This window comes from Argentina anserina, chromosome 3, assembly GCF_933775445.1.
Source record: "Argentina anserina chromosome 3, drPotAnse1.1, whole genome shotgun sequence".
In the NCBI taxonomy this organism is placed as follows: domain Eukaryota; kingdom Viridiplantae; phylum Streptophyta; class Magnoliopsida; order Rosales; family Rosaceae; genus Argentina; species Argentina anserina.
Window position 1 is genome coordinate 29844264 of NC_065874.1, and position 14599 is coordinate 29858862.

At 36.7% G+C, this 14599-nt stretch overlaps 1 protein-coding gene across 1 annotated transcript; it reads left to right on the forward strand.

Moving 5' to 3' along the window:
- Positions 1-11543: 11543 nt before the first annotated feature.
- On the forward strand, positions 11544-13536 carry LOC126788131 (protein THYLAKOID ASSEMBLY 8-like, chloroplastic). The gene is made up of 3 exons (XM_050514098.1): positions 11544-12008; positions 12748-13138; positions 13307-13536. The coding sequence occupies exons 1-2, from the start codon at positions 11631-11633 to the stop codon at positions 13135-13137; spliced, it is 768 nt and encodes a 255-aa protein (XP_050370055.1). The 5' UTR covers positions 11544-11630; the 3' UTR covers position 13138; positions 13307-13536.
- Positions 13537-14599: the final 1063 nt, after the last annotated feature.

Below are 14599 nucleotides of genomic sequence, written 5' to 3' on the forward strand. Positions count from 1 at the left end.
CACACTGTACTGATAACCTAGACTAGTATACATTCTGATGTCTTTTGTTTAAAGAATTAAAGTGACATTATTAACACACCACCAGATCTTTTAGCTTCTTTAATATAAGTGAAATGTCCATCAAATTGTTGTTTCAGGTCTGTCGATTCTTTGTCCACAACTACCTCAATTTTCAAAGAGCGCCAACAAAAAGAAAAAAATTCAAATCAGTTCAGCAATCTTCTATTGCCTCAAGTATTATGATATGCAGTACATTTTGATTAAGTGAATGCATGTGGATCAGTACTTAGCAACTCCATAAATGACAACAAAGTTGAACAATTATCACAACGATACAAAACAAAAGAACAGATCATGCAAACTGGAGTTCAGCAACCTAGAAAAAGAGTAGAGCAATATAAAATTGAAAGATGACAAGCAGTGATTACCATTCAAGACCTCATACACGAATTCATCTCGATAAGCAGAAGCCAATGAACTACCAACGGTCAAAATGTGAGTGATGTTCAACTTCTTAAGTCCATCTCTGTTATGTGCAGCTCCAATTGATCCCAAGAAGAGACCCTGCGAAATGAAGACATCAAAAGACCCTCAACTGCTGAATCGAGCACTATAAAAACAATTCAAAAGGTCAATAATGTAAATGACTGATAAAGTCAATTCACATGATCAAAGAACCTCTTCAATCTTGCTTCCTAAGGGATTCATCCATCGGATCCATCACTAGTCCCTACAAAGAGTACAACAACCAAAGTGAGCGAGATTTCAAATCATCATCGACTCGTTGGGACAATTAGATCGAGAGTTGTGAAATTAAAAGGATTGAAGAACAACTCGTAATTATAACCTAATCAAACAAAAACCCAAGAAGATGATTCTCTAATCAAACAAAACCCCAAGGGAGGGAGACACCTGAGAGCCCAAGAAGATGATTCTTTGGAAGAGAAGCGTGTTGGTGGTGTCGAGCTCTTCGAATCTGGGGACACATGGCAAAGCAGCAGCAGCAACAACATCTGCGAATTGAAAATCCGAATTGGTGGACAAGGTGGGTCTTGTGCGCGACGATGAAGCCGCTTTGACCAGAATGACGCGCCTTGATGCGGGGGTGGGAGAGGGAGGCGCCGATGGAAGAACCCAGATCTGAAGAGTGAGATTCCTTTAAAAAGAAAAGAAGAAGAGTGGGATTAAATGGAGGAAACGAAACTTCTGCAAATTTCGTTTGAAATTTACCCAAATTTTCGGCGGAATCAAAGACCGCCATATTTGAGAGAGAAATTCCAAATTAGAAGTGTTGTGGGGCGCGATTCAGATCGTTAGATCTATCCCTATCTAACGGCTTAGATAGTCAATCCGCGTCATGTCTCTTTATTGGCTGAAGTGTTATTTTGTTAAATCCATGTATTTTTGATGTTATCTTTTCGATTTTATTCTTATATTTTCACTTTCATTCAACACAAATTTCTCTTGATTATCCCTCATTCCCTCGAGCCACTTAAATAGAATGAAATTATGAAATTATTACTTGTACTATAATGCTAAGATACATTTTGATTTAACAATTTAAAGTAACATTTTTTTTCTAAATTAGTCGCAATCTTAATTCAATTTTACTCATCTAATTATTTTACTTAAATTTCAAATTTAATATTAATATCATTGTCACTTAATTCGTCTTGAATAAGACGAAAGCATGCTATTTAGCCTTTTTTATTTATGACCTTCAATTGAAATTAGGGATGACAATGTGCATGGTAGGATAAGGCCGTAAGGGGATCAAAATACCATACACATACCCAATTTCAATTACGTCAACATACCCGCCCCAATCTCTGTTAGAAAGTAATAGGTATTCCACGTCCCTATACCCGCTAGGGATCCGTTTCTCATACCCGCTTCAATACCCGTTAATAAAATTTTGTTATATTATATAAAAATTTATATGAGTGTATAACAAACGTAAAATCTAAAATGAAAACTAAATATTATGATGAAATTAGTTTTTTTTTACATTAATCCAACTAAAACCAATATAAGTCTAGTTCAAAATAAAATTAACTATAAAAAAGTATTTATTTACATAAATATAAATTAATTAATTAATATTAAAACATATATAATATATATTTTATTCTTATTGGGTGGGGATATGAATGAGAATGGGGATCAAAATATCATCCACACCCGTTACCCGATTCCATATTTCGAATATAGGGGATCTGCATACCCGTTCCCCGTTTTTACCCATTACACAGCCTTATTAGGGTCGAATACCCGTAATACCCTACTCAATGGATAATATTGTCATCCCTAATTGAACTACGCTATTGACCCATTTAAAAAAATTGAAAAAGTTTTAAACGCCCACGCGACTCTAGTTAGAGATGTATTATGTGAATCAGGGTTGACCACATAGATCGAGACCCAAACGAATATGGAAATTGGTAAATTTCATACCGTACCCGTACTTGTACCTGTACTTTAGTGTGACGATCACATCCAACGGTCGGAGTTTAATTTTGAGAATATTGATCACGTGAATCACAATGTGCCCTCTAATGTTGCATAACATTTCTAGTTTGTTTTGTGAAAAAGTATATGTTTACAAACTAATTATACTACCGAAATAATATTTTCAAAAATCGACTGTCTGATATTGTCACCATTGTTTACAATGTATGTGGTAGAAAATTCATCACTTTTCGTTAATGTTTGGGTCTCGATCCACACGATTAGCTCTTTATTTCTCATTTTTTCCTAAGGGCATCTGTGTTACCCATATATAATTATCTTGAAAATTTAGATTTAGTCGATAGAGCGCGTCACTATGAGTGTGTGGTAATTTTTTTTGAAATTTTTTGGGCAAAGTGAAAAAATGGGAGCTGTTGTGTTGTCAAAAAATTGAGAGAAAAAGAGTGAGTGGGCTGGCAAGCTTAAGAGATGAGAGAAGAGAAGTTGAGTTAATCGAATGGGCTCGGGTCTTGAATTTTAAAAGAGGAAAGAGCTGGGCTTGGGGTTTCTCAAAGCCAAATAGGCCTAATTCATATCTTTAAATCAATAAAACAATTTGGAAAACATTCTCAAAAATGTCATATATAAATTTGAGTTTTAGAATACAGTCGATTGATACCAGCCAATGTGATTGGTATATATATTTACAGACCCTGTAAAAAATTTCATCTGATTTAGATGTTGTTGGACCGTCTGATGCATCGGTTAACGGTAATATCATGTTAATATCCATATTTGACCACATTTGACCGCAACTTCCACTTTAGGGGTTCCGTGAGGCGACACTACATGTTGTATGGAAAACAATATGCCGTTTCAAGTGTGTCGTCTGCGGCCATCCGGTCCCTCCCAGGCACATCGTCCCCTTTAGGAGGGTTTAGGGTGGTTTAGCGTTTACTAAATAGTCCAATGGCCGAACAAGTCCTGACTGGGACCAAATGTTTACACGTCGCCCACGTAATAGGAAGGGAAGCATCGGCTGGCACCGATCATTAACCTCTCTTCCGTAATCGAAAAGTATTTCAAGATCCCCCAATTTCTCATTAAGCAAGCTATTTAGGTTAGTAAATATTAGGTCACACCTTGAGACTCATGATCTCGACGGCTGGATAGGGTCGATCGGCACCAGCCGATACGTTCAGTATATCTATTAAGGATATCTGGTGAAATTTCGTAGGATTTGGATGTCGTTGGACCGTCTGATGCATCAGTCAACGGTAATATCATGTTAATATTCATATTTGACCTTATTTGACCGCGGCCTCCGCTTAAGGGGTTCCGTGAGGCGACGCCACACGTTGTACTGGAAAAAATAGGTCGTTCTAAATGTGCTGGGCACGCCCCTCCGCTCCCCTCTGAGGACGTCACCTTTCTTAGGGGGGTTTAAGGTAGTTTAGGATTGACCGAATAGTACGACGGCCGAACGAGTCCCGATTGAGACCAAATTTTTATACGCCGCCCACGTAATAGAAGGGAGACATCGACTGGGCCCGATCGTTGACCTCTTTTCCGTAATTGAAAAGTATTTGTCAAGATCCCCAAATTTATTATTAAGCAAGCTATTTAGGTTAGTAAATATTAGGTCACACCTTGGGACTCGTGATCCCGACAGCCGGATATTGTTGATCGGCACCATCCGATATGTTTAATATATATATATATATATATATTAAGAATCCCTGGTGAGATTTTGTAGGATTTGGATGTCGTTGAACTGTCTGATATATCGGTTAACGGTAATATCATGTTAATATCCATATTTGACCGCGGCCTCCGCTTTAGGGGTTCCGCGAGGCGACACTACACGTCATACGAGAAACAATAGGCCGTTCTAAATGTGCCAGGTGCGGCTCTCCATCCCCCTCCGAGTACGTCGCCCCCCTTAGGGGGGTTTAGGGTGGTTTAGCATTGACCGAAGAGTCTGACGGCCGAACGAGTCCCAATTAGGACCAAATTTTTTCATGTCGCCCACGTAATAGGAAGGAATGCATCAGCTGTCCCCGATCATCGTAATTACAAAGTATTTCAAGATCCCCCATTCCTACTAAGCAAGCTATTTAGGTAGTAAACATTAGGTCACACCTTGGCCCTCGTAATTATGACGGCCTAATACGATCGATCGGCACCATCTGATATGTTAAATATATATTTTAAGGATCCCCGGTGAAAAATTGTAGGATTTGAATGTCGTTGAACCGTCTGATACATCGGTCAACGATAATATCATGTTAATAGCCATATATTGACTGCATTTGACCGTGGCCTCCGCTTTAAATGTTCCGCGAGGTGACGCCGCACATTATACGAAAAAAAATGAGATATAAAATTCTAACTTTAAAATTAGAAAAAATAATAATTCAAAAAAAATTGCACAACCCTAACCCCGAAACTCCGAACCCTATACCACCCGATGTGATTGTCATATATAGTAAAACACATGGTAAAAAATTCTTTTGATTTGACGATTGTTTGACCGTCCGTAAGTGGAGTCAACCGAAAAATAGCCCGATTGTTTGACTGTCCGGGATTGTTTGACTTTTTTTTTAATTCGACTGCTTACACTCAGTCGCGAGTATTATGTGGTTGGGGAAATGTAAAACCCGCTCAGTCATCGCCCCCGGTGATGGCTCCACCCATAGAGCATATTAATATTTTTTCGGTTGACCCGAATAACGGACGGTCAAACGAGCCCGAAATGAGATGAAATTTTTACCATGCGCATAATAATATGTACCGATAACATTGAGTGGTGTCCATTGGATACAAGAAAATTCTTCCATATAGTTGTTTCATAATACTACATATTTTTTATTTAAACATAGTTAAAATGTTATACAAAATTAGTGAATACTTTGTTGATCACGAACTTAAGTTCAATGATGAAAAATCAACACAACCCGATGTGGTTGTCATATATAGTAAAACACGTGGTAAAAATTTCATTCGATTTGACGATTGTTTGACTGTCCGTAATTGGAGTCAACCGAAAAATATGCCGATTTACCAAATGGAAATGCTGTGACCATATCCTTCCGGAATTGTTTTTTTTCGAATTCGACCTCTCATACTCAGTCACGAGTATTATGTGGTTGGGGGAATGTAAAATCTATTTGGTCATCGGCCCCAAGTGATGGCTTCACCCATAGAGCATATTAGTATTTTTTTCGGTTAACTCGAATAACAGAAGGTCAAACGAGCCTAAAATGGGATGAAATTTTATCACGCGCGTAGTTATATGTACCGATGTCATTGGCTGGTGTCGATTGAGTATGAGACATTTCCTCCATATAGTTGCTTCATAATGCTACATGTTTATTTAAATCTAGTTAAAATGTTATACAATATTAGTGGACACTTTGTTGATCACGAATTTAAGTCCAACGTATGGAAAATTGACACTATTTGATGTGATCGACATATATAATAAAACACGTGGTAAAAATTTCATCTGATTTGGGTATTGTTTGTCTGTCCGTAAGTGGAGTCAACCGAAAAATATGTCGATTTACCAAACGGAAACCCTTTGACTGAATCTTTCCGGAATTGTTTTTTTTTTAATTCAACTAGACACACTCAGTCGTGAGTATTATGTAGTTGGGTAAATGTAAAAGCCGGTCGGTCATCGACACCTGGTGATGGCTCCACCCATAGAGCATATTAATATTTTCGGTTGACCCGAATTACGGACGGTTAAACGAGGCCGAAATGAGATGAAATTTTTACCACATATGTAATTATATGTACCGATGGCATCAGGTGGTGTTGATTGTACATGAGACATTTTATCCATATAGTTGCTTCATAATGTACATGTTTATTTAAACCTAGTTAAAATGTTATACTACATTAGTGGATACTCTATTAATCATGAACTATAAAGGCATTGAGAGGCTCTTGGGTTAATGGGTTATGAGGGAGCTGCGAAATCATGTACTTCCATACGTAACTATAAAGCAGTGGAGTCTCAATCGTAATATTAAGCAGTGGAGTCTCAAGTATATAACTCATTTCATTGCTTGGTACTATGTTACACCCAATGGTCTAAATAACGGTTATCGGCATCGTATCGGTTTTGTAAAATAAGGATATAACGGGGATATATCGAGATATATCGGATTATATCGGATTTATCGTTTTTGCTAATTTTTAATTAAATTTAATATAATTATAAAAATATACATCAAAATATACCAAATAAACTTGAGAAATTAAAACTTATAGAAGTATATCTACTAAATAAACTTCATAAAAAATTATTTAATTATTTTGACAATTAAAATACATAAATAATATTAATTAATAAAAATAAAGGTGATCATTCATCATAAACTCTCTCGTCATTGAATGTTATCAACGAAACTTTCATTTTTTTTAAATTATTTTTTCAAAACGACGTGGTTTTAAAAAAATATTTTAAAAAAGGGCACCGATATATCGGGTTAAACAAAGATGATCATTCATCATAAACGCTCTCGTCATTGAATGTTATCAACAAAATTTTCATTTTCTTTAAATTATTTTTTCAAAACAACGTGGTTTTAAAAAAAAAATATTTTAAAAAAAGGGCACCGATATATCGGGTCAAACTCGGTTTGACCCGATATATCGTCATTTGACTTGATTTTTCGGGTTGACAGATATAATAGACCGATAAGCAACTTATCGTATCGTTTTCTTAATATTAGGGATATATCGGGGATATATCGAGGATATATCGGGATATTTAGCACATTGGTTACACCAGTGAGTCAGAAGCAGCAATAGTATGAGAGACGACACAAAAAACATACATTTCATGAGCTATGTAATAAACAAAAGACATAAACAAACTGATGTAAAAATATAAAACTTCGTTAATCGAACTGGAGCAGAATCCAGAATCAGTTTATTGAATGGCAAAATGAAACAGTAGGAACTTCACCATAATATATAATTTACATTGTTATAAGCCTAAAACCATAAAACCACAAATGAAAGCAAAAACAATGAATACAAAAGATCTGACAAAGGATAGCACCCACAACAATAGCTTCATACTTCATAGTGTTTGAGCCGTGAAAGTCTTTGTTCACAAGCAGTCCCGCACAACATTCCCTGCAGAATATACAAGCAAGACAGGTGAAAGCCATCCAATAGAATGGATCCAATATTCTCATTTCCTTGAACATGCTACAAATTTTAACAACACAGATAGAAACAAAGAAACCTATGATAAAGACAATAACTAAGGATTTTTATTATCTGGATCTTTAGACGGTAAAGATGTTAATACAAAGGTAAGATAAATGTGACCTCTGCCACAAATGCAGTGGGGTAGCAAAGAGATTCAAAATTTGTTGTACCAATACTAGGGTCACTTATACCTATTCAGGCATCAGTTAAAACTTACAACACATGGATGCTCAATAAATGCCACGAGGACTCCAAGAAAATTTAATACCATTTTTGAGAGGGAAATTGACTGCTGCATTTGACCACACCAACTTGCCCTCAGTTGTGTATAACAACATGTCTATAGCCATTTTGAACCCATGACTCGCAATGCTCTATGTGCCAGCAGACTAGGTCTCTTTCTAATTAAAATAAAGTGGCAGAATCAACCACACTATCATTAGAGGGCAAGGTGTGTGTGTTTTGTGGCTGGGGGAAATGGTGAAACTAGTGACATAGAAAGAATGTGATTCATGTACTTACCAATATTCATTGTAAAGAACAAAATTAACCATATCTGATGTGGATAGAACTTCAAAACTCAATTGGGGTATAGACTATAAAAGACTAAACAGAAATTTAATTATGAATTCTGAATGGCTCAAATTTTTTATATTTGAGAAAATGACAGGGGAAAATAAAACAGAAAAAAAATTCCACAACTTTTCATATTTTGCTGTAAATACATTTGTCCAGGGTGACTTTTATACAAATAAACATTAAACTGAAGAACATGCACACTAAAAATCAAATTGGGAATTCAACTTATTACAATAAATTATCAGGGCCAATATTATAATCTTATGCCTTAGTCTATGGTAAATGTTCATACAACAATTTTGGCTCCAGAGCACTCACATTTTTTCTTATAAGAGTTTAGGAACGGTATATCTAACATGCATTAAACTGCAGTATCTTGAACCAAGCTATTTCCAAAATCACTTGAGATAGAACAATCTAGAGGTTGAACTAATTACATGAGTCTCAGGTACCATAACAAGAAGCTAATATTGAAAACAGAGTATATATATGTTCACACTTGCTAACACGAAAATAGTAAGAATAGTTGATTCTAAAAAATTCACAAAAGAAAAATAGCAATAGATGTACACAGTACCACCCAGATTACTCACATTTTCGGTTTTGTTTTCTTCTTTACAAATATATACATACATATATATATATATAAGTATATTATACACTACAATAAATTACAAGATATATGATGAATGCAAGTAATAAAGATATGACATTCAAATGGCTCAAACCTAGTATCAAGGTTCCTCAGCAGAAAACAAGTTGAAGGATTGATAAACTTTGCTCTGGTAGTCAGAATAGATTCTTGGTTGTCCATCCCTGAACAATGGCTCAAAACATTAGTTATAACACTCACAATACTAAGAAAACAAACAGAAATATACTGCTCATTCCACGAGGAAAGAACTATACTTGGCTCACCATCAGGTCAGAAATAACATATTCATAATCAAATAATTCCACCACGAAAGCTTAAAACTAGAAAATCAATTGTGAACAATCTAAGCCATTACTAATTCATATAAATAAGGAACGAACCCAACTTTGGTTCAGCTCAGTCATTATACAAAAAACCATTAGACCTAAAACAAGTTCAATTCCAAACCCGGGTTAAACCAAGTACACTTTCATAACATCAATATCAAAGAGTGAAGATCAACAAATTCCAAAGCAAAGCTCAGAACTTAAAGACATACCCAATTCAAATTTCACAATACAAACACAAACCCACTTAAAATCTTTGCAGCTTATTTTCATGAGCCCCAAAATCGAAAATGTCAAACAAAGAACATAATCTAAATTAAGAACACATACATGCTAATAGACATGGTCAATCTCGAATTACAGAACAATCAAAGTTCGGTAAATCATCCCCTCTCCATTTTCTCCTTACCCAGACGACTCAGTTGACCACATTTCAAAGCCGCGTCTCATTTACCTCAAAATCCAGACCGGACCTTTGCATAATCAAACACACAAACAGACCGAGTTGAGGGAGAGGGTTGTTTGTGTGTGAGTGAGAGTGAGAGTGCTGTGAGATATGAGGGACTCTCGCACGTATGAGGGAACAAAGTCACGCTGCATCCTCTGCAACGCTGCACAATAGACGAATCCCTTTAATATGCACCGGAATCGGTGTACTTCAGCTCGGTCGCCGGCGGCACGAAGAGCTTCTCGACCGGGATTTTGAATTGGGCATGGAAATCTTTTGAGTGCTATTTCGATGCGGGATTTTGGTAGAGGTGAGGTGCGGATGGGTTCTGAGATTGAGAGGGGTGGATTTGAGAGAGGAGAAGAAGATGGGGTTTACACACTTTTAAAGAAAGATCACTGAATGGTAAAAGCCTAATTAACCGTACTAACGGGATCAGATTTGGCCGTCTCCCCAAATGTTAAGTGACACCTCAGCTTTTTTGACCCGTGTATATACACGAGTCGTGTATGGAATAGGACACCTCAGCTTTTTGAGCCGTGTATGGAATAGGACACCCCAAATGTTAAGTGACACCTCAGCTTTTTTGCTTTTAGAATTCGAAATTGTTACAATGGTGTTGCCTGTGTACTTACCGTAGATCTTGTCAACTATATATAAGGTACAAATGCTGTAAGCTCATTGATTGGAGCTAGCTACTACTAAATGGGTTCCACAAGGGATGAAATGGTAATGAAATCACAGCCTCAATGGCAGCAGGAAATGCAGTAAAGATGAAGCTAAAATCTTGTTGACAACCGAAGCTGATATCAGAGTGGTTCCTGATATAGCGGATTTACTCACAGGGTTGGTGAACTTTCCCTGAACTCGTTTTTCGAATATAAAGTTTATATACTTGAGTAAGTACGAATCTTTTTTGGGATTGTTCTTTCTATTTCTTACACTAACTTTAACTGACTGTGATAATATTTTCAACCTCTTTCTCTTTCTCTTTTAGACTAAAGAATTTTTTCTTTTCTTTTTTCGGAAGTTTATCTACTTGGACTGCAATAATTCTTGCAATCTTTTCTCCCTTTCTAGTCAATAAAGAAAATATATTTTTCCTTTTTAGAGTATTTTGCATTAGTTTAGAGTAAAAGTTTAGACCATTTTTCTTGTCGGTAACTAGTTCCGGCTGGTTCTTAGTTTCGGCATCTCAATGAAAAATACATTCATTTACTTCAATATGCTATTTAACTACTGGTGGTAAATTATTTGTTACTACTTGCTTTAGAACCAGGCTTTTGCGAGTTCAAAACTTAGATATCAGGGTTAAAAGTACTGCATGCCAACTTATCCAAAGCATTCTCATGTATTTATACCTCTTTATTTCTAACTGGGGTACAATGGCTCTGATTCAAGGCATTGTTGACATAATTGACATTACTGTGGCTAGGGTACCTGGTTTCTAGACTACCGGTTTAGAACTATTTCACATGGGTCTCGTCAAGGATTAGTCACATACCTGAGGAATTACCTTCGACCGTGAGAATATCCTGATGTCCGGTTTCTGGACTGGCCTCTCCGCTTCGATATGCAATGATGTACCACCGTGAGACATTAGAGGGTTTTCCTCTGTTAGATTTACCTTCAGACCCCACATAGAAAATGTCTAAGAACTCGAAAAAAAAACAAAATTATTAGCAAGTTGATTTCTCGTTCTTGGTTGTGTGGAACCGTAAATTTGACCATTTTGTAAATAGAAGGTAAAAAATAGAAAACAAAATTAAAAAAGTAAATACACTGCGCCAGTGAACGACCGTAAAGAGAAAACCCCAAAGTCTAAACACGACTAAACCCCAGTCTCCCAGTTTCGAGTCTTTCGACCCCCAAAAGAAGAGAGACCACTTAACCCCTCTATAGTTTTCCCATCTCCCAAATCCCGTCAAATTCATACTATTTCATGTCGATTCGTGCATTTACAAGATCAAAGCTCTCAACTTTCTCTTCAATACTCCTTCAACGTCTGAAAACAACACCAATCCGAGACAACCCATTTCCTCCAAACCCCACTTCTCCAGTTTCACAAATCCAATCCCATCAACCCATTTCTGGGTTTAGGCTATACCATGACGGAAGACCCAGAGGACCCCTCTGGAGGGGTAAGAAGCTGATCGGGAAAGAAGCCCTTTATGTGATTTCGGGGTTGAAAAGGTTTAAGGATGATGAAGAGAGGCTTGGCAAGTTTATAAAGAGCCATGTTTTGAGGCTTCTCAAGTTGGATATGATTGCTGTTCTCAGCGAGCTTGAGCGCCAAGAAGAGGTCGATTTGGCTATTAAGGTAGTGTACTAATGTAACAAAGCTCTCTTCTATGCTTAAAGTTTGTGTCTTTTTGCGTTTGCTGTTCTGGGTTGTGATTAAAGTTTCGTGCTTGGGTTTGTAATTTATGCTATGTTAATAGGACTAGGCATTGCTAGTGATGTGTTGGACGAAATACCAAAGTTTAGTGTTAATGTTTGGAATCCTCAGTATGATTAGATAGCGTTTAACCGATTAAGAAGGACTTGTCTTCAGTATAAGGTTTTTCTGTGTATTCCTGTTGGCAATGCAGGCTCATTGGTATACGGTTAATCTCAATTGGAGTGAGTTCTTTCTGTGACCAATTAGTCATTGGCAAAATGGCAAGTAGTCGATTGGGGATTGTTTTCATATGTAGTTAACAGTTTAAGTTGGCTAATTACATATTAATGTTGAAATCTCATCCTTCAACTATAAATCGAACCATGACTTGGAGATTCTCGTTTGTTGATTCTTTCAAAGCGCTCAGTGTCAAGCCTAATGCATCCAGTACATGATGGCGTTTCATTTGAATTACTCTCTGTCCCTGATGAATGCTGTAGGTTTGCACTTGGTGACTTGTTTGTGACATTACCAGAGATGAAATTGGATATTTTCTATTATTTGGAATGCTATTTCTTCAAAATTGCATTATTGTGGTTGTTTGTTTAAGCTGCCAATTTTGTTATGGTCATTTATTGTGTTAATTATTTGGCTTACAAGCAATTCAATGACCTGTCAGGTATTTAAGGTGATCCGAAAGCAAGATTGGTACAAGCCTGACGTCTACCTGTACAAAGACTTGATTATTTCATTAGCGAAATCCAAGAAAATGGATGATGTTATGCTGCTGTGGGATAGTATGAAAAAGGAGGAACTGTTTCCTGATTCTCAAACATATACAGAAGTTATCAGGGGATTTTTGAGCTCTGGTTCTCCTGCCGATGCAATGAACATATATGAGGACATGAAACAGTCTCCAGATCTACCAGACCAGCTACCATTCCGGATTTTGTTAAAAGGCCTTCTGCCGCATCCCCTTTTGAGAAACAGAGTCAAGCAAGACTTTGAGGAGATTTTTCCTGAACAACATGTGTATGACCCTCCACAAGAGATTTTTGGCTCCTGCTAAGGTTCGAATCTATGCTTTCAGTCTAGACTTCAGTATGTACTTCTCTAGGTGTGCCTTTCACATTCATTCGTGATCTTAATCAAATTTTGTTGGGTTTAGGTCTTCAATTTTTTTTTTTTTCATTTCACTGGATGACATTGTGACATCTCAAGTTCTCAACTAACTATAGGATATGGGATTGCATGCCTGGACCACTAGGAGGGTTGGGGGATTCCATGTATTGACATGCGGTATTGATATTCTTCTTTAGAGCTTCAAAGTTCTGACTTCCTGGAACTTAAACTTTTGATCTGCTGTAAAATGTTCGTTTAGGTTTGTCACCGGGTAAACTTTTTTTTTTTGAGAAGTAGATGAGTTGTACATTAACTGATAGAGAAGATTTGGTTTCTGTATCCCATGCATCTTTGGCACTCGCAATCTCCAAGCTCAGGGGGAATTTCCGGTGGCAAAGCACCTCTGCGGGGATACGAAAACTTAGCTAATAGCCTAATACAGGAAACTGTGAGCCCATGTGGTTAGATGCTTAAATGACTGAATAAGTGCTTTGCCATTTCGGTTGAATTTTTTTGGACCTGGTGGAGTGATTTTTATTCTCAATGTTCCCCCAATTAGAATTTGATTCTGAAGAATTAGGAATGAGATTCATGATGTTATGTGAGAGACCTACATGCATTACACATGCACATTTGATTCTCTTGCAATGTAAACTTAAACTTGCTGGAATGGATAACCCCTCTTTTCGATTGAATTCCTGGCAAAGGAAATATGCAAATAATAAACCACTCTTTAGATTCCTTTAAGAAGGGTAATGAAAACAGATGATTAGTACATCGAATAACCACGATGGTAATTTGGATACCAAACATGCTATCCTTATATGAATATTGAATAGCATGAAACACAAGCACGTTATCTAGAATAGTATGAGGTTTGGCTTCGAGATAATAGTTGTCCGATAATATTGAGTGGTAAACACGAAACACCGAAAGGAAGAGAACAATTGTACCAAGTGGCAACATCAAGCTTCAAATCAATGAATCATCAAACACGCTCAAACCAATAATTGTACCAACTTTGTTGTAAGCATCCCACTTTTTTTTTTAACATGACAAACTGTTCTTAATTTATTGAAATCAAATTAATAAAGGAGAGAGACAAAATAATCTGACTTCTTATATCTGATAAACTCCAACAAAGAGGATAAACAAAAACTCAATCCGGCATGTGTCACCTACACATGCAAAACCATATATATAAAAAAACTCATAGCAAATAGCAAATTTTCGGCCAAGAAACTCTTAATTAAAGGACGGATGAAGCTGATAGCATTGACAGACAGTTGTGAGATACCAAAAATAGAGAAAATAGACATATCGTGATACTTCAAATCAAACTCATAGATCCAAATAAAAATAAATTGTTTCACATAATTTGACTAGGCTTTCAAGAACACATTGACATG